Source organism: Chinchilla lanigera, unplaced genomic scaffold (genome assembly GCF_000276665.1).
Source record: "Chinchilla lanigera isolate Chin_1 unplaced genomic scaffold, ChiLan1.0 scaffold00058, whole genome shotgun sequence".
Taxonomy (NCBI): domain Eukaryota; kingdom Metazoa; phylum Chordata; class Mammalia; order Rodentia; family Chinchillidae; genus Chinchilla; species Chinchilla lanigera.
Window position 1 is genome coordinate 10,333,470 of NW_004955459.1, and position 20,414 is coordinate 10,353,883.

Consider the following 20,414-nt stretch of genomic DNA (forward strand, 5'->3'; position numbering starts at 1 on the left):
GTATCAGATGACTTTTGGCTCTTCCCCAAAGTCAAAATGACCATGAAAGGTCAACATTTTTAATTGATTCAGGACATCAAGTCAGGCACCACGGTGCAACTAAAGGCACTCATGAAAGAGGACTTCTAGAACTGCCTCGAAAGTGGCAAGAAGTTGGGGATAGCTGTCTTGAAGGGGGCTGGGGTATTTTGAGGGGGATTAATGGCAATGTGTCTTTTACTGGAATGCATTTTTTAAAAAACTAAACATTTCCCATATTTTTTAATCACACTGTCTATGGACACAGTCCTGATTAATCACAGTACCTGTGTTAACTAGGACTTACATTCTACTGTGTGCACCAGTGCCCTGAAAAAAAGGTTTCAGCACATAAGGATCTATCCTTTTATGGAATAAAATTTTCAGGTAAACAGTCTAAGGATAATTCAACAATTCTCCAAAGTCCTTACGAGTCAAGATTCTTCTATTTTTCTGTTTCCACCATCAAATTCTCATGGTTAACATGTCTGCTGCAGCTCCCTTGATCATATCTGTTTGTGTGTTCTTTTCTCTCTCATTACTCTATGTATATTCTTTCTGTGAGGGATATGGTTGGAGAGACTGACTTTCATGGGCCAAGGAGGATCTCCTTTGGTCAAGGGCAGTAGTGACTGTCTTAGTTACCTTCTTGTCACTGAGACACAATACTTAACACCCATAATTCTAAGAAGAAAAGATTTATTTTGGCTCAAAATCTGTAGAGGTTTCAATCCAGAGTTGACTGGCTCCAAAGAAGGGCATCATGGCCGAGAATTGCTCCTGGTATGGCAGCAGGAAGCAGAGAGCTATCAAGGGAGGAGGGAGGCAGATAGAGCCTTCCGGGCACACCCCGAGTCTCCCACCTCCTTGAACCAGGCTTCACCTCCCAGCATCACATTTAGCTATAAACTCATCAGTGGACTAACCCACAAGGTCAAACATCTTGGGTTAGCTCTGTAAACTTCCTGCTGTTTTCCAGCAGAACATTCTCCAGGTAGCTGCTGATCTAACAATGAGGAAACATACAGAGCAAATCTGAACCCAAACTTCACTCTAGAGTGAAGTTCACCTTAACTCAGAAAGTCTTTCAGGGTCATGGCTGATCTGCAGACCCATCAATGAAAAATACATGCTTATTTTTGTAAGGCATTGAGTTTGGAGATTTATTTGGTTACAGGGCATTATAATACCACAAAACTGACTGATATATCCACACCGCTGATCAATACAGGAGAAGGGGTTGAGAACACTGTTTTGTACTCTTTTTGTTGAAATGAGAAGAGGCCAATTCATAATTATATGAAAAGGGAAGGTATTATCTACAATTTTTTAAAAAGCCGAGCCACAGCTCTGATGTCTTGTACCTTGGGACCAAGATCGTATTGCAAAGCTCTGCGTTCCTCTCCATCCATTACCAACTTCTCTTTGATTATTTTGATTATTGTTTTTTTTTTTTTTTTTTTTTTTTTTTAACTATGACAGACAGCTTCTTCCATACCACTGGGAGAGAGGCTTTTCACTTAGTCCTGGACAATCAAGGCACTTCATGGAATTGGTTCAGAGATAGTCAGGTAATCAACAATTTGGTTTTTCCTGGAATTTCCATGCCAGGACCCTCAGGTTGAATCCTCTCTCTTATACTCCTAGGTTCTGATAAGTTCCTGATGCCAGCAGTAGGGATGGTGCAGTGAAGGTGAAGGTTTAGTTCCCCAAAGAAGGGATGTATCTCAGTCACCTTCTTCATCACTGGGACAAAATACATACCTGTTATGGTTTGTGTCTTGATGGCCCCCCAAAGCCTCAGGAAGTCATGGGGCGTGGGTTTTTCAGAGGAGTCTGAATCTAGAGTTTGTGTTTAATTCATGGTTTAATGCTGGGATTAAAGTTGTGAGTGCTACTGTAGGGCAGGTAGCCTGCATACAATATAAGGGACAGGAAGAGGCTTGTCTTCTCCCCCCTTTCTTTTGTTATTTTTGGTGTCTTCCACCATCATGAACTGTTGCCCCTTTGCCATGAGCCAGCCAGCCTGCCTTGGAACCAGCCAATTATACCTCTACAAACTGTGAATAAACCTTTTCTCCTTTAACTTTGGGTGTTGGGTATTTTGTTTCAGCAATGAGAGAAAAGTAACTAATATGGTACCCAATACCCGCAAGCTTAAAAAGGAGAGGTTTACTTTGGCTTACATTTTGAGTCCATAATTGGCCAGCTCCAAGTAGGAAGGCATGGGGGAAGGACTTTGATGAACGATATCATGTTGGCCTGGAAGCAAAGGGAGAAAAAGAGTAGCCAGGGAGGGAGATACACCCTTCCAGGTCACACCCCAATGGCTGCCCCTAACTAGGCCCCACCTTCTACCCACAGTCAGCCATTATGACTCTATGGTCCAATCCTCTTTCAAAAGCCCTACCTGAGCACCTGATGCTCTTGAGGGACATCTAGATATAAACCATGACAGGATGCTAGCCCAGACACACACAAACACAGAGATAGATAGGCTTAGACTGAAGAAAATCTGGGCGTCCTCAACCAGAATGTCTGATTTTTTTTTTTTTTTCTGGTGCTAGGGATTTAACCCAGGGCCTCGAACATGTTAGACAAGTACTTTATTTACACCGAGCTACATTCCCAATCTCCAGAATTGCTTAATTTTAAAACCCTAAAAATTACTATGATTTATTCATTTAAATGTCTTTTGCTGATGAGTGGCGGCTGTCATGTATTGATGCTTCTATTATGTAATCAGGCACTTTAATATCCTCATTCACTCTTGCAACATAGAAATCATTCCTATTTAATGTACAAAAACTCCAAGCTCAGAAGAAATAACCTATACAATATCTCAAGAAAAGTAGCCCTTCTGTCTGCAAAAGCCATCCCCCAAAATATTGCCTGATAGACCGGTATGACCATATCCTTCAGGGCAGACTTTGAGCAAAACTGCTAAAGGAGGACAATCAGCCCTTTCAGTCCCTCCCACTCTGCAGTCCCACCTTCTCTGGCAAATCTCCTACCAGATGCTGATGTCCTTGTGCTGATGGGCGATTGCGGTGTAGTCACTGTGGCGCAATCTGAGTTCTACAGCTGTCCTTTTTCATCCATGGTTTGACTTTCTGTAGTCAATTGTGGTCCGAAAATATTAAACAAAGCATTGCAGAAATGAGCAGTTTAAATTGTGCTGTCCTGCATAGTGATAAAACCTCATGCTGTCTCCTGTCAGATGTGACTCATCCCTTTATCGAGCATATGCACGCTATATATGCTTTAAGCCCCTCAGTCACCTAGTAGCCATCTTGCTTATCAGATCGGCTGTCTTGGTATCAGTGCTCGTGTTTAAGTAACCCTGAATAATGTCCCTGAAGTGCCAGAGTAGTGATGCTAGCAATTCAGATATGCCAAATAAAAGTGATAAGATGCTTCCTTTAAAAGTGCTTGGAGAGGGCCCGGAATATAGCTCAGTGGCACAGCACCTGCCTGGCAAGCGTGAGGTCATGATTTCAATTCCTGGTACCAAAAGTTCTTTGAGAGAACACAATCATATAACTTTTTTATAGCATATGGTTATCGTTTTATTATTAGTTATTAACCTTACCATACTTAATTTATAAATTAAACTTTATCATAGGTATAGACGGATAGCAAGAAACATAGTAGGAACAGGATTTGCTACTATACTCAGTTTCAGGCATCTGCTGGGGCCTTGGGATGTATCCAGCATGGTTTAGCAGAGACACTGTACAGTACTTCCGAATGAAGTCACATTCATGAGCACAGGGGTTAGGATTTGGACATTCTGTGGTGAGGGGACACAATGAATTCACTACAACAGAGTACTGGGGGCTCCACAGGCACCACCCTTAAGCTGCTCAACATTACTCCTCCTAGGAAGAGAGCCTCATGATAATCTGACACTAACTTCCGTGGACTCTGTAAGGCTCTCTTTACAGAGATACACAAAAGACAACTTTTGTGATCTAGATTTATGCTTATTCCTGGCCCAGAAAGAACACTTAATAAAAATCATAAAACACAAGAAATTGATGGTGCATCTTCCAAGGGTGGAGCTGTATCCAAGGCAGGGTGTGGCCAAGCAGGGGGGTCTCCCCTTTTCTGGGAGGGGCAAAGGGCCCCAAGGGCACCTCTGCTGCACTGAGCTTATAAAGGGCTCCTGAAGGCAACGTGTGTCTTAGTTATCTTCACATGTCAGGGTCTAGCACAAGACATCTCTCACTTCCGTTTCTTCATAGCTACTCCAGTCCTTTAGAAAGGATGTGGTGTGGGATTGCAGAAATAAATAAGGGAAGAAACATCCTGACTTTCTCCACCACAGTGCTGCCAAAAGCACAGGGCCATCTGGCCCTCACCCAGACCCCAAAGGCACTACACTGTGAAAGTGATTTCTCTCAGCTTATCCTCAAATCCAAATACTTTTAATTCTAAGCACCTTCAATCATTTGCCTATTCATACTAACCCCTCACAACTTCCCAGCTTGGCTTAGGTCAAAACAGCTGCCCCTGAGGCCTTTTCCCTCCCTTCTGCTGGCTCTCATGGGACACTAACCTTCTGCGTAGTCCCACTTTATTGATGAAGAAAGTGAGGCTTATAGAGGTAACAAAGCTTGCCCGTCTATTAAACTTGGGCAGTGCCTAAGCAGAGCCTCTTGTGTTGCCATCCAGTGACTGTCTGTGTTCTCCCCTGGCCTCTAAACTTCTGGAACTACTCTGGTAGGGGAGGACACACTTGGATGATTAGCATTTACTACATGGTTGATTCTCGAACTTTTCTAGCACTGTCAAGGTGTGGCCCATGCCAGGACTTGTCCAGGACCCACTAAGGTAAGCATGTGTTAGAAGACCTCCAGAAATCCAGCAAGTTGTTGAGTCAGCTTTGTGCTAAGCACTTGACCTGTTTGATTCACCCTGTGGGGTACTGATTTTACCCATTTTACAGAAGAAGCAACTGAGGCTCCTGGAGAAGTGATCAATTACCTGAGAATGGGATTTACCAGTCTGTCACAAAGCCACACTGGAGGTAAGACATGCCTAAGGTGCTGTGGGCCCCTTACAGAGAGGGTGAAGGAACCCCCTCATCCCTGCAGTGACACCCCATGAGCTCCCACTGGGGTGTGTGTGGGCCACTGTGGAAGCCATAGGATGCCCCTCAGGCTGCTGCTGACTCACTCTTAGGACATCTGGCTGGCATCACTTTCTGAGGAACAGGTATAACTGCTACCAGGTGAGGAGGGGGAATACCTCACCAACCTGGCGAAGCTCCAGAATCAATCTCCCCAGGTGCAAAAAACACAATGCACCTGGGCCCCACTCCAACGTGGAGGTTTGAGCTGCTTTGGCAAGTCATTCCTTCAGACTCCTCAATCTTGCCAAGTACAGGATTTCATATCAGCAGCTAACATCAGCCCAAGACCATGTCTGTACTCTGTGTCACCTGACACAGAGGCCTGCCCCCACCTTTGCTCTTGCGATCTTCTGGCACCTTGAACTGTTGACCCTGTGCCATGTCACCCTGCCTTGGAGCCAGCTGATTATGGACTTAAACCTTCACACTCTGTGAGCCAAATAAACCTTTCCTCCCTTAATTAGTCTTGGGTATTTTGTCTCAGCAATGAGAGAAAAGTAACCGACAGAATTTGGTACCAGAGAAGTGGGGTTGTTGCTGTGACCATACCTGACCACATGGTTCAAGAGCCTTGGGAGTAGCTTGTGGAGAGTTTGGAAGGTTCAGAGATGTCACCTGAGAGAGCAGAGCTGGAATGCCTTAGGCTGTTCTGTATGGGAGATTCTGATCAGAGCTTAGAAGACCAGAAGGCTGATAGAAATCCTGTCAGTAAAGACCAGGCTCAGTAGGTTTCTGCTGGACTCCAGATGATGTGTTATGACTTGGCAGAAATTTTGTCTGCATTTTCCTCATGTCCAGAAACTTTGCTTGAAACTAAGATTAAGGGTGGTGGACTAATAAATCTGGCAGAAGAAATTTCAAGGCAATCTAATGTTGAGGTAGTGGCATGGCTATTGTTGGGGGTTTTCAGCAGATCTGTTGGGAATCAAGAGCAAAGAGCCCAGCAGAATGATTTAAAATGTGAGTTTGGCCAGGTAGGACACTCCAGTAAAGGTGTGGACTGCAAAAATAGAGCTGAGGAGATCTCATTTGCTGAGAAGAAATGGGAGAATATAAAAGATGACTTGAGGGCATCACATGAAGTAGCAAGTCTCCACCCTTTGCAGCCTCAAAATGGCAAAAGTGAAAGACTTTGCTCTGAGAAGAAAGCTGTAGAGCACAATGTTCCAGAATGGCAGCAGCATAGAAAATTTCTTCCTCAGAATTGGATTCAGAGTGCTCAGCAATCCAGGCCCTCGACCCTACAGCCAAGAGGAAAACCTGGCTACTTCTCCAGCTTGCCAGCAGACCTTGGCATCATCTATGTGGTGCTGGTTTTAAATGCATGCAGAATGCAAGAATTGCGGGGTTAAAAAGGCTTCCACTCTGATTTCAGAAGGCCTGGGAGGTCAGGCAGTGCCCTGGAGAGGGCAGTGTATGAAACTGTGAGTGTGAAGCCAAAGGTGTAGTGCAGACCCCAGAAGTTTGGAAAAGCCAGAAACGTGGATCATCTAAGGAAAGCTACAAGGAGTGAGCAAAGCAGGGCTACGAAAGGGGAGCTGTAACCCCTGGAAGTGCTGTATGAGTGGAGTCATTCAAGTCCTTTGGACCTCACAGTGTGCCACAAGTTACTTCAGGTGCTGGACATGAAACTACAGGTCTTTATATTTGCTGGATTTTGGACTTGTTTGGGTCCCAATTCTTGGTATCCCTCTTTGCAACTTTTGGAATGAAAATATTTATCTTGTGCCATTGAATGTTGGGAATGTTTAACTTTTCATTTGTATAGGGACTTGTAGCTAACAGTTTGCCTTACATCTTGGAGGAGACTTTAGACTTGGATTTCTCAGCAATGCTGAAACTGTTAGGACTTTGGCAACCCTTAGAGATGGATTAAATGCCTTTTGCATGCGATGTACATGAGTCTTTGAGGGGCCAGGAGCAGAATGTTATGGGTGTAATGTAATATAATGTCGATAGACTTAATACTGATTCTTAAGGATTGTTAAACCTGTGTTAAAATGTTCGGTGTGAAATAATCTGGAAAGGGGTTTAAAGAAATGTATCTGTTGCCAAGTTGACAAGGGGTGGATTGTAACGGTTGATACATTGTGTCAACTTGAGAAATGAGAAGTTTAGAAGGTTAACTAAGTGACTCAGCAGGGGCTCAGGATCCTTTGTAAACATCCTGAGCCTGTGCAAGAGGAGGGCATGGAGATGGTGTGGGTAGGCAGCCAGCATACAGTGGAAGGGAGCAAAAGAGGCTTGCTCCACCTCCACTTTTGCTCTTGCTACTTTTGTTGTCTTCTGGTACTTTGAACTGCTGCCCCTGTGCCCTGCCACCCTGTCTTGGAGCCAGCTGATTATAGACTGAAACCTCCACAAACTGAGCTAAACAAACCTTTCATCCCTTAACTCTGAGTGTGGGGCATTTTGTCTCAGCAATGAGGGAAAATTAACCAACACAGGGGCAAAGTTTCAGGGGTTTCTGTCCATGGTCAGCAGGTTCCAAGGCATAAACAGGATGGCAGAGGGACCTGGTGGAGGAACAGGTACTCAGCCATGGCAGAAGGGAAGACAGAGAAGGAACTGGGGATAAGAACACACTGTTCTAGGTCATGCCCCCCAGTGACCACTCCAGCCAGGCCCCACTGCCTCACAGCACATTCAGCTGGGATGAAATCATGAATGGATGAGTTTTCACCGGTGAGCACAGCACCCCATGGACCAGTCACCTTCCAAATACAGGAGAACGTTACATATAAACCATAAGAAGGGAATATATATATATGTAAATATATATATAAGTTTGGCATTATCCATAATTTTAGGCATCTGTGCAACATCCTGGAACATTTTTCCCAAGAATAAGGGAGACTGCTATCATGAGGTATAATTATCACACCAAAACTCTGGGGAGAACAGAAGAAACAAAGAATCTGGGTCAGAGTCTGCCTCCAGAAATTCCTTACTAATTAACAGCCATGATGTCCCTGGCCTTTGATCCATGCATTTTTACTTCCTTACAATTCTTTTCCATCAAGAGAATATCAGGTAGCCACTATATAGCCTCAGCACAGTGTAATTGCAAAATGCCACACTGGTCTGTCTTCATAAGTCTAAGGCCCATTCTGATTCTGGCCAGTAGTAAGTCACAGCATGGTTCCCAGGCTCCAGTCTACTGCACCATTGTATTGTATTCCCAGGCTCCAATCTGCTGGCCTGCTTCCTCTCCCAAGCCAGAAGCAGATTAGAAGACTTAGGCTGGCAGTTCTCATCCACACTTTGCAATGTTAACTAACAGAAGGGAAATTTGTGCATGGACTAAGTCTTTGACTTACACAGCTGTTGGAAGTGCTCAATGGTTTGAAAGCTGGTGGGGAAAAAGATTCCTGATAAAGTGCCATACCCACTATTCTGTGACATAGACTTCTCCCACAATCTGACTGCTTACCACTGCCTTCAGGGTAGGCAGGAGTCAGATCTAGCTGGACAGAAACACCTTAGGCTTCATGTAAGGTGTTTTTTTCTTTTGATTTAGTCTTTTTTCTTTTTCATGAGGGCTGCTGGGGATGGAACCCTAGGGCTTGTACATGCTAACCTTGGGCTCTACCACTGAGATACAAACCCTGACAGAGTGGAAATACCTGAAGAAGGAAGTCTCAGCTGTCCTGCCTGATCTTCCTCAGGCTGAGGAATTGGAAAGGAGAAAAAGCCATTTCCAATACACTTTTCTTCTCCACCAAGATTGAGGACACGTGAGGGGGGAATGAGAACAGGTGAGACCACTTGCTTCACACCCTAGCAGTGTAACGAGGAAGGCAGGCCAAACCCCTCCAGAGGACACCTTCAGCAAAAGGAAGTGGGGGCCAGAGATGGGAACATGGTCAGTCAATTATTTTAAGAAACCAGATGACCAAAGAATTTAAGTAACAAATATATTTGAATTGATTTCAGATAAAAACTACTGGGGGAAAGGACAGGTCAGTGAACATTTCTGCCCCTAATCTGTTAGAGCCACATCCTGGAAAACCCCGAGGAACTACAGTAACCAACTATTTTCATATCATCCACAGTATTAGAAAAAACAAGGCATTATATCGTTTTAGGTTAAACGTGTGGCTGGTGACCAAATCCAGTCTGTTACATTCCGTATTTGTTCTTTAGCTCTTCTACTTTGTCCACATAAGCTTTCATGGCGCTTTCCTTGGCAGTCCCTGGAAGGAATCAACAGGATTATTGTAGCATGGTAGGAAAGCAGCTGGCTTTAGAGTTCTAGTCAGCCCTACTTTAACTTTCTAAGACTCAGTTTCTCTGCTGTAAAGTGGGAGTATGCCTATATCTCGGAGACCTGCTGAGGTCTGAGATGGAAAGCACCCAAGGAACTTTCTGCTCCATAAGGCATGTCACACATGGTGGGGCTGGCCTGAGGTCGATCCTCCGGGTGTGGAAGCTGTCAGCGTGAGCCTTGGTCTTCTACACAGCCAGGCAACTGTGGCTGCAGTAATTTTATTGGTCCTGCTGATTTCATGGTTGGCTTGGGCTTCTCATGTATTTCTGTGTTGTGCTTTTATCTCCCAGAGCTGCTAAGCTGGCAGTGAAAAAGTAGCTAGCCACGTTCTTGTCCCCAGAGAGAAACTATGAGAGGTTCCAGGCTCTGATCAAAGCCACTGGTTCTTGAAGAGGAATGAGACAAATCTTTGTCTCCTTGCTGCAGCACAAAGGACACCAAAGAAATCCTCAGAGACCGTCACACCCTGTTTCCTGGATTCTCCAGTGAAGAGCGGCCCTCAGGGGCTTGTGCTGAAGCACTCTGGGCCTGAGAATGGTGTGGAAGTGCTTAGCGAAAAGGGCCAATCACACAGGCATTCCCCTACTGCAAATCCTAGGATTGTATTTATTGTATTGTGCCCTTTCTGAATTGATGGGTTTCTCATTTGTAAGGGACAGAGAGCTTATTCAGCAATGAGCTAGTGAGGACACAAAAGCTGCCAGAGCTTGGTGCCAACTTTTGGGTCTTGCTGCCATGGGGGCACGTGATTTAGTAGGAGCCTGGATATTTCTTGGCTGTTGGTGTTCAGCAAATAATAGCCCCATTCATGGAGGCTACACGGGGCTGAACATGCATTACCTCATTCCCCTTTTTCATGTGTCCTTCTGCTAGATGGGAACTGGGGAGCACCACTCAAACTAAGGGGTTACTGCCTGGGCTCGTGGGGGAGAGGGAGATGTGGACAGGAAACCACTCACTATTCTGAATGTGTCCAAAGCCCATGCCAACATTATTTCCTGGCATGTTTCTCAGTGGCCTGACCCTCTAGCCTCTCCTCTCCAATGGTGCCCCTGCCCAGAGATGTGCCTTAGGAAGAAAGTAGGTGGCCCAGTTTTCCCCACTCTGGCACAGGTCAGGCTGGTTTTCAGCATGTGCCTCCTGCATGGTTTCCCTCCCTGAACCCTTACACTCAGTGATGAAGAGTCTTTCACCACTGGGCTTCACAAAGGAGGGGACTGACTGGGACGGTTACCTTTCAGCTGGTTCCAGGCATCCCACTTGGCTTTGCCTTTGAAGTCTAACATCCCAGGCCGCTCTGAAGCAAGGAAAAAAAAAAAGATATTAGATTTGCTTCCAGTTTTCAACTTTCTTTCCATGAAAGCCATCTTTTATTACGTGGATTCCTTCTGGGCCCGTCATATAGGTCTAACAAAGTAGCTTCTGTCTGAGGAAACCTAGATACAAAGAAATTCAAACTTAAAATCTAGAGAAAATAGGAGGACTGTTCTTAGTACAAGATAGTTTTGGAATTGCAAGTTAAATACCTCCAGAATTTCCCCTTTCAATAACTGTACCATAATAAGTTAAAAAAAAATCCATTTACATGGATCAAACTTCAAAAGCTACAAAGGCAAGATAATACAATGGTACCTTGATTTACAAACTTAAATTTTTCCACAATTCTGGTCATAAACTGGATAGGAACTGAATCAAATTTCCCATAAGGTCAACATTGAACCTAAACACTGATTTTGATTTGGTTCTCGTCCAATTTGGTTTGCGATCAGAATCACGGCAAGAATTAAACTTGTGAACTGAGGTACCACCATACTATCAAGCTCTCCTCCTCTGCTCTCTGTTACCCAATTTCTCTTCCTACTCTATTCTTATTATCAGTCTTCTAGGTGTCCTTGCCTGTGAACTGTTTGTCCATATCCTGGTCCCAGTTTTTCTCCCACACTGTTAGAGTATTTCTCAGTCATTATGGGAGGGGCTTTGTTGTTGATGTTTTTTAACTGAGGGCAAGGTTTTTTGTAGTTCTACCCTGATTTATGCTTCCAGGCCTGTAATCATCTGTATCAGAGAAACCTCCCTCCCTCCCTACCCTGCTGACCTAATTTACTGCAAGGGGAGCAGCTGGGGTGTCCAAAGCCTGCCACACTGTGTCTGGGAAAACATCAAGCATCCCCAAGTGCATTCTGTGGGATACCTGAAAGTGACTAAACCTGTAGTCACATTAGAATCCTAGCACTATACTCCCTGACAGGCTTTTCTGCCACCATGGGAATGATATTTGCAACAACTAATTCAGGAGCCACTTACCACTGAGTCCCTGAAATATGGCTCCAGTGGCTAGAGACCAAACTTTTCAGTTAAAATGTAAATAGCCACATGTGGTTAGTGGCTACTGTACTGTATCGAATAGTAAAGCCCTATGGAGAGCCAATACTTCCCTGATGAAGTGGTAATAAGATGCCAAGCCAGGCTACCTACACTTGTATGAGAGTAAATCCCCCTGGCTTGGACACAGTTCAGGCTCTGTGAAGGTACTATTTGGCAGAAGGCATTTTAGTCCCTCAGGCCACCTCCCCTTCTCCTGCTGGAAGGACAGTTTATCAATCCACTGTAAAACACATTTTTGCCACAAGATATTCCTTAACTAAGCCCTTCATGGGAAGCACAGTGTTTGATTTGGCATTGTCTATGATCCTCAGCTCTGGGCAGTATCTCCGGTTACAGCTAGACAGCAACCAGCCGAGCTGCTCCATTATCCACCCCAGATCTGGTGAAACTGGGGGCTTTGACCATGCCTCTCCTGAACAGAGATGGGGGAGTAGGAGGTACTTCCTTTTAATCTGCTGCAAGTGCCAGCTCTTGTGTCCTGGCAGGGAATGTGTTGTGCTGTTGCTTCTGTATACTACCACGTCTTAAGGACTTAGGGACAGAAAGAAAACTGCTCAAGGCTGGGAAGATAATATTACAGAATACGGTAGATCAAAGCATAGTTTCAAAATGTGCACCAAGATTTTCTGGATGGGGAACTAACAGTCATCAGGAAGGTATAGACTCTGACCAGTAAAAACACTTGTGACATTCTACAGGATGCCTGGTGCTTTTCTACTCCTCTGTTAGGCTTGGCCAGGTTCCCAATGGCCCCAAGTGTCAAACTGCCCATGTGGGGTGGAAATAATGCCACTCGGCAAAGCTACTACTGAGCTGAGAGCCTACAGCAGGTCTACTGGGGCCTCCACTTCCTCCCCAGCAAAGGGAGCTGCTGTTGATAATACAATAGTATTGGAATTCCACTACTTGAGTCACTGAGAATCCAGGAAGATGGGGTTTGGGGAAACTCTCCCAAGCTTAAACCCCAGGAATCCCACGGACTATGACCATGTCCTGCCTGAAGAGTATGTAGGGCCTCAGGCAGCTTGAGAGTGCAGTTCCCACAGTCTTCCAGTGAAGGCTGAGCGAAAAGGTCAGAGCCTGCTTTGATGAGCAGTTCAGCATACCTGTATTTATGTCGCCCACGGTGGCTTGTTTGTAGTGGCTGTAAATGAATAACATCTCTTGGTCTGTTGGCTGGGTCTTGAGGTGCTTAACCTCCTCAGCAGCTTTCTCAAACTCAGCCTAAGTGGGAAGTGGGGAGAGAAATGAGGGCCATCTCTAAGTGGGAGAGGGGAGGAGTTCTGGCTTTGCCTGAACAGTACCAAGGGACAGGAGAAGAGGATGGAGAAGTAGTCCTTCTCTTGTCAGGCTGGCCAGGGGAAGCAGCTCCCTCAAGGGTCTCTCCTTCCTCCACAGGGCAACTAGATATAATAAAACAAGGAGGGGAAGCACAGCCGTTCACTTGTTCAATCCCCAACTACTCTTTGGCACTGCCAAGACAGCAGCCGGAAATAGTGTGGAAGGAGTCGGGCCAAAACTCAGCCCAAGTGGGTGTGCACACCCTGGAAAAGCAGAATGGCTGACTGTCACCACCAGACCAGACAGGGGAATGGCTGGGGCACAGTGAAGCTTACCTACGGGCTGGGGGTGCACAGCATGTCTGAAACAGCTGATAAGGGGTCAGGGCACGAACTGGGGTGTTGGCTACAGGAGCCTGCCGTTTGTCCCTTTCCCCTAAGGCCCGGGAGTTCAGCGTTGACCTCTGTCCCAGTGCCCAGACTGGGGGAGGCAGGCGGGAGGAGCCAGAGGTTGTTCCACATTGCTCCGCCCGGACAAGGGTTTACCCTGGAGGCAGACAAAAAGGTCTCTGGGTCATCTCCCCCTGGATACGATTCTCCTCTCTCAGCACTCCAGGCACTCGGCTCCTACTTCCCCCGACCTCCAAACTCCTAGCCATGGTTCCTTATGCCCCTACTTCACCGAGGACACCGACTCCACTGTCCTTCCCGATTTGGGACTCTGTCCTTGCTCCTCCAACTCGTGCAACCTCCAATCGCCCCCTTTCTAGCCAGGACCCTTGCCTTCCCACCCGCATGCCTGCCTCAACGTGAAGCCCACCCCACGGGCAACTTTCCAGCAGCTGGGGTGTGGGTAGCAAATTTTGAAAACCCCCCCAAACAGAAAGTTCTGCGCAGAAGGCTCTGCGCAAACCATCAGGGCTGGGCAAGGGTCCAGGAACAACTGCGGGGCATCAAACGGACAGTCGGAGGGTCCCCACCCCGGGCCCCCTCCGCGCTGCATCGTCGCAGCTTGGCTAGGCACGCGCTGTACCTGAGACATGCCGGCGGCGTTACAGGATTTCCCGGGTATAGAGTAGGAGGCGAGGACAGGAAGCGAGGGCGTAGGAGCTGACTGGCAAGCGTCTTTAAATACACAGCCCAAGCGTTCCAACCTTGCTCGGGAGAGCGGCATCAACCAATCAGAAGTCGGTGCTTCTTCAGAGGCGTGCCTAGCTCCCCCGGCGGCGTCAGCCCTGTCCAAACCCTCGAGAGCCTTAGTGCGCACGCGCCGGGTGGAGCCGCAGGGGAAGCCGGGAGGAGGTAGGGAGAGCGGAGGTGCTGCGAGCTTGGGAGTGTGGGGGAGAGGGCCGCAGTTAGGTCGGCTTCACACCTGGGCAGGTATGGAGGGCAGGTAAAGGGGCAAAGGGGAGAGGCCCGAGGCAGAACAATAGGCTTTTACGTTTTGTCCTCCTACTTCTCTTTCCGGACGTGAAGAGGCCGGAAGTTGCATAAGTGACTTCTCAGATCTGGGGAGCGCGAGTGGGAGCGGCGGCCGCTGAGTGGAATGTAGGGGAGATGCTTCCTCTCCGGGAATGGCCCCTGGGGAGCGGCAGGGGGAGCAGCCGGGCCTTTTAAAAGTTTTAGCACATTCTTTAACCTGCTGATAGGCCTCGAGCTTTCAGTGCTGTACTCTTAACACGTTTGTGTTCGTGCTGCAGTGCGCATCTGGTGTGGTAGAGACAGGGTCAGCGTGTCCTCACTGAAAACTTGGATGAGAACAGGTGCGAAATCCTAGCGAAGGATTGACTCTGCTTTATAAAATGTTTATTGAACTCCTGTCAGCTAACTTGCACAGTTCTGCACCTTGAGGGTACAGCAGTGGACCACATGAATTCCTGTAGTCATGGAACCTATGGTGGAACAATAGCTAATACAGTAAGAGTATTTTTAGGAGCTGACAGCTGGAAGTTTTGAATAGGGAGGCGGTGTTAAGAGAAGGTGATGTTTGAGAAGTTCCACCAGGAAGGGAGGGAGCATTCAGGCGGAAGAAGGTGGGAATAGGGAATGAGGGAGACCATGGAAGGAGATGACCACGAGATGCAGAGGTTGGCCATTCCGGGGACTCGGACTTTTATACTCATTGAGATGGGAAGTTATTGGAGGGCTTTGAGGAAAGATGATGAGATGGGGTGAATGTCTTCGCAAAGTTGTTACAGAGGGTGTAGGCGCAGCATAGGTAGATGAAAGAGTTTGAGGGCTGATGCTCAAGAGGCTAAAGGTAGGATTTTCTGGTAGTGGTTGCTTATGAAGGAGTTGCTGGTTAGTTACAAAGGAGTTGGTAAAGGGAGAGAATTGATGGAAAATTGCCTACAGGTCATTAAAAAAATTACTCCTTTAAGATTAGACTTTAGAAAAAATTACTCCTTTAGAATTACTCCTTTAAAATCACTCCTTCCTAATTTGTGGCGAGACCTAGACTACAAATCTCTACCTTTTTGGACATCCTCAACCCCCCTTTCCAGTTGTAGGTATTTAGAAATGAAGGCAGTGGCAGCTTTCAGACGTCAGTTACAAACTTAATATAGGTCAGCCTATATGAAATATTTGGGAAGAAGTGGAATTTTAATTGTAAAGAACAAGTTTAGAGTCATCAGTCAGAATAATTTTTTGGAACAGGCAAAACAACAATAATGTTGGAGTTATATTTGGGAAAACTGCATTTGAAGTGTAAGATATGTAGGTTTCCATGTAATGCTAGGTAGTCAGGAGGCAGGAGTATCACAATTTTGAGGCCAGACTGGGCAATTTAGAGAGACCCTGACTCAAAAAAAAAAAAAAAATTTGGAGATACAGCTCAATGGTAGAGTGCCCTTGGATTTAATCCCCAGTATTGGAAAAAGGAAAAAAAAAAAAAAAAAAAAAAAAAAAAAAAAAAGAAAGACCAGGTTTCTTCTGCAGCAATAACTCAGAGTTTTTTTTTTTTTTCTTTTTGGGGGCAGATCAATACCTATCTCAGATTTGAAAATATTAGATGCCTTTGGTAATGTAATTTTCCTTATCGTTTGTCAGAGACTAGTTGGTGTGGCTGAATTTTGACTTGCATTCAACCTTGTAGAAAGTAAAGCTAGTGGGAGTTTTGCCATGAACTAGGCACAATCTCCAGTTCAAATAGCATCAATTTATTGGTTGCTTGCTCAGAATACACCTCACTTTCCTAAGAGGATTTTTCCATGTGGTTTTGTGCCAAGATGAATCTAAAAGTTGTTTAAAACAAAAGTATGGTGTAAGGACTGTGGATTTCAGGGAGCAGAGTGCTAAGTGATCTTGACCAGGAGGAGAAGAAAGAGGACCTTTTCTTTTTACAGGGCCCACCCTGGGCTGAATTTCAAAATAGTGTAAGGCATGCTTTTTAAAAAACAAAATAAAACATGCTTTTGTGCTTCCTTTTCTCACTTCTCAGTGATCTCCATCTATGGAAATGTCACCTTAAAGCTGTCTACTTGTTTCTACTCGGGGATTTGGAATAGCTTTTAGCTTTTAACACAGAGATGATAACAAGCCGGCATCTGGGATCTCCCAGCCTCCCTCCCTCTTCTGCCTTCCCCCCATTTCTCCCTGCTCTTCTACTCTCCCATTCTCCCCTTCTCTTTGCTTTTTTTACTAGGAACCTCAGTGAATGCTAGGCAAGTGCTCTGACACTAAACTACACCCCCAACTCTTTTTTTTTATATCATACTTTGAGGTGTTCTGGCTAAGTGGCCCAGGCCAATCTAACACTCAGAATCCTCCTGCCTTACCGTCCGCAATAGCTGGGATTACAGGTGTGTGCCAGCATGCCTGGTTGCGATCTTTGTTTTATGTTTATACAGGACTGGAAAGGATCATTATTACTTATAATCCTGATAAAGTGCAAGATCCTCAACTCTCATGTCCTCGTGAACAGTAGCACATGTAGTTATTTCACTTACAATTATTTTAATTTGTATTCTCTGACCTTTCTCTTCTTTCTAAACCAAGGAAGATAGACATCACTGTACATTGGTCACTGCTTTATTTCCAGGTTCCTGGCACTCAGGGATTCAACAGATGGCTGTTGAATGAATAAAATGCTTTCTTACTGTTCCTTCTAATTAGCTGTGAATTTAGAAACCAACTAAATCTGTTAGAACAGAATGTGAGACTATGGGCTTGAATAAAGCAGGTGACTCTGGTGCAAAGCACACTGATCTCTTTCTACCACTCCTAGTTTTGGAAGCAGAGGGCCTGGAGGGGAAATGGAAGATGCAGAACCTGACCAATCAATTTGTCAGCCACATCAATTCAGCCAATTAAAGAAGAGGCCATTGTCATTGTTGCAGATTGCCCTAGCATCCATGTGATACTGTTTTGACTGCCCACAGACTTCACTTGTTGCCTTTCAGCTTAAAGCCAGATTGGCAAGATACGTTAACAGGTGGAAGGTGAAAGCAGTTCTTGCCCAATTGGTGTGAATAGTAGTTTAATATTAAGTTTCTGAGTATAAACTAAACCTTTAATTTCCAAAAGTAACCTAATCATTAAGCAATGAACTACGGTTACAAGAGAGCTTTCCTGGAAGGCAAGGCCATTCACAAATGATGAATTAAATTCATTCTGTATTGGTTTTGTTTTCTTGGAATGTGACTATTATGGCAGGACTCCAGCAAACTTAGGAGGAGATAAGTGTGTTTTAAAGGCAAAGAGGCATTTGAGAAATGCTTTGGGGATAGGAGTGGGAAGAGATGGTAGAGTCATGGGTTCTGTGAAGGCTGAGGGAGATTAGAACTGAGGGGGTAAGATGAGAGGGCTGCATGGCTTTCCTTATAACCAGCAAGAGGAGGCGTGGCAGCTGAAGGTGTTGGTAAGCCCTCTTTGCTATTCTTCCTTGAGGTGTTCATATTTAGAGGAATTGCAGCAAGGAACTTAGAAGAGAAGAGTGAATGTGTGTGTGGCATGTCCTTGTGTAGCATGTTCTCCTTTTCTCCTCTTTCTACCTGGGCAACATGGCAGACAGTAAGGGAGTAGTAGATTGGTCATCCACTGGGCAGATCATGCCTGTGCTCTGTTTAGAAATATTTACAATCATTGGCAAGAATTGTGTGAAATATCTTGAGTTCACACTGTAGTTCTGTTAATAGTTTATATCTAGATGTTCCCCAAAATCTCATGCCTTCATAGGTGGGGTTTTGGGAGGTGATTGGATCATGGGCATGCGATGCTTGTCAGTGGGTTAATCTACTGATGAGTTTATAGCTAAATGTGACTTTGGGAGGTAAAGGCTGGTAGGAGGAGTGGCTCCCTGGGAGTGTGGCCTGGAAGGGTCTGTCTTCATCCTGTCTTGATCTCTGTCTGCTCCTGGAATTAATGCCATGAGTAACCATCTTCTGCTATCCTTCTCTGCTGTGCCATACTGATTTGGAGCTCACTAATTATGGACTGAAACCTATACAAAGTGTGAGCCAAAATAAACCTTTTCTCCTTTAATTTGCAGATGTTGGGTATTGTGTTTGGCTGACAGGAAAGTAACTATAAGACAAATTCTTGTTCATCACTAGAACATATTCTCTTCCAAATCTACACTGTCATCTATATCTTTGCCTGTTTACATAGCTCCTAGTTTGTATGACAAGCACTTGCTAAATGCTTCTGTACTAAGTTGTTAGAGTGAGCTCTTTTATCATGTGTGAACAAGAAAATTAAAAATACTAAAATCTGGTAGCAAGTGGTTTGGTTGATAATTCTTTGGGAGGACAATGCCATTTAAAAATTATTTTGAGATAATGCCATTTTTAGCAAACCTTAACTTTTATTTTGCATGGACTGTAGATTCAAATGTGGCTGTAAGGTACAATATGCAGAGATCCCATGAACCCATCACCCAGCTCCTCCTACTGATAACTGCTATGGGTATTTCCTAAATGTCTGTGTGGAGTGGGTAGTGGTATTGGGAGGTAGACCCTAGTGGGATGCCCTTAGGTCATTAGGTACATGCTCTTGAGGACTGTGGGACTCCAATCTCTCAACTTTTCTGCTTCCTATCTTGAAATGTGACCATTTGCTCCAACATGCCAGCTTTATATGCTGTCCTTGGCAGATGCCCAAACCAATGTCTGTACCATCCTGGATATAAATATCCAGCATTATGATCCAGAATAAACATCTCTTTATTTCATTAGCTCTCTTTAGATATTTTGTCATAGTAGTGTAAAACTGATTAACATACTAACATCTTGCAAAACCTTGTATGCATAAGACAATCATTACATTGATGCATTGCAGTAAGATAATAGAACATTTCCAGCATCAAGAATCCCTTGTTTGCCCTGTTATAGCCATAACCACTTCCCTCCTACCTCTCCCCCGACTTGGTCCTCATTTCAGGGATGCTACTTAAATGAAATCATGCAGTATGTAACATGTGACTGTAAATGAAATAATTAGTATGTAACTCAGTAGTTATCTGGAGATTCATCTAGGCTGTTAAATGTATCAATAGTTTGTTTCTTTTTATCACTAAGTAGTAGGCCATCATCTTGATTTGCCATTTCTTTAACCATTCCCTTGCTGAGGAAATTGGGATTTTTTTCTACTTGAGACTATTACGAATAAAGCCAGCACCAATAAATTGTGTAGAATGTTGGCTGAACATATATTTTCATTTTTTCTGGAATAAATGGTCAATTCTGGACTGTATTGTAATTCCATGTGTAGTTTTGTAACACACTGCTATATTATTTTCCAGAGTGGGTGCACCATTTTACAGTCCTACTAGCAATCAATGAGGAGCCAATTTCTCTACATCCTTACAGTCATTTGGCATTACCACTATTTTTTTAATTTTAGCCATTCTGACAGTTGTATGATAACACCTCATTGTGATTTTAATGTGCACTTCTCTAATAGTTAATGATACTGAATCTTTGCGTCTTTTTGTTTTCTGTCTGTATTTTCCCTCTTTTGTCTTATGCCCATGGATTTTTGTTATTTGATTTTGAGGATTTTTCATAGATCCTGTATACTAGTCATTTGTCAGATAGGTCACTTGCAAATATGTTCTCTCAGTTTATAGCTTGCCTATTCATCCTTTTACTAGTCTTTCAAAAAAGCCTAGGTTTTTAATTTTGATGAAACAATTTATCAACTTTTCTTTTTTATGGATTGCATGTTTGGTGTCAAGTCTAAAACTCTGCCTAGTTTTAGATCCTGAAGGTTTTCCTGTGTTTTTTGGTAAACATTTTATATTTTAGCATTTTACATAATTAACAATCTATTCTGAGTTGATTTTGTGTAATATGTAAGATTTAGATTAAAAAGTAAGGACAGT

General features: G+C 44.5%; 2 protein-coding genes across 4 annotated transcripts in view; one reads left to right on the forward strand and one right to left on the reverse strand.

Moving 5' to 3' along the window:
• Positions 1-9,058: 9,058 nt before the first annotated feature.
• On the reverse strand, positions 9,059-14,231 carry Dbi (diazepam binding inhibitor (GABA receptor modulator, acyl-CoA binding protein)). 2 transcript variants are annotated; one of them, XM_013521081.1, is made up of 5 exons: positions 14,124-14,197; positions 13,427-13,637; positions 12,917-13,034; positions 10,660-10,722; positions 9,059-9,351 (listed from the first exon to the last, which is right to left on the reverse strand). In XM_013521081.1, exons 3-5 carry the CDS (start codon positions 12,969-12,971, stop codon positions 9,278-9,280), a joined length of 192 nt encoding a protein of 63 aa, XP_013376535.1. In that variant the 5' UTR covers positions 12,972-13,034; positions 13,427-13,637; positions 14,124-14,197; the 3' UTR covers positions 9,059-9,277. The 2 variants fall into 2 exon arrangements, with proteins under 2 accessions (XP_013376535.1, XP_005397735.2); XM_005397678.2 differs by lacking the exon at positions 13,427-13,637 and having other exon boundaries at positions 14,124-14,231.
• Positions 14,232-14,296: 65 nt separating this feature from the next.
• Positions 14,297-20,414, forward strand: part of LOC102022890 (chromosome unknown open reading frame, human C2orf76) — a gene marked incomplete in the record, with an annotated part of 58,424 nt that continues 52,306 nt past the window's right edge. Inside the window, 1 exon segment of one of the 2 annotated variants that reach the window (XM_013521084.1) lies at positions 14,297-14,392. 2 annotated transcript variants of the gene reach the window in all.

Bases quoted from the DNA above. Each gene is read 5' to 3' on its own strand.
- Dbi (XM_005397678.2), bottom strand. The intron at 10,723-12,916 runs GTATGCTGAACT...TCCTTGCTTCAG, and splicing joins CGTGGGCGACATAAATACAG to AGCGGCCTGGGATGTTAGAC. The intron at 9,352-10,659 runs GTAACCGTCCCA...GATTCCTTCCAG, and splicing joins TGCCTGGAACCAGCTGAAAG to GGACTGCCAAGGAAAGCGCC.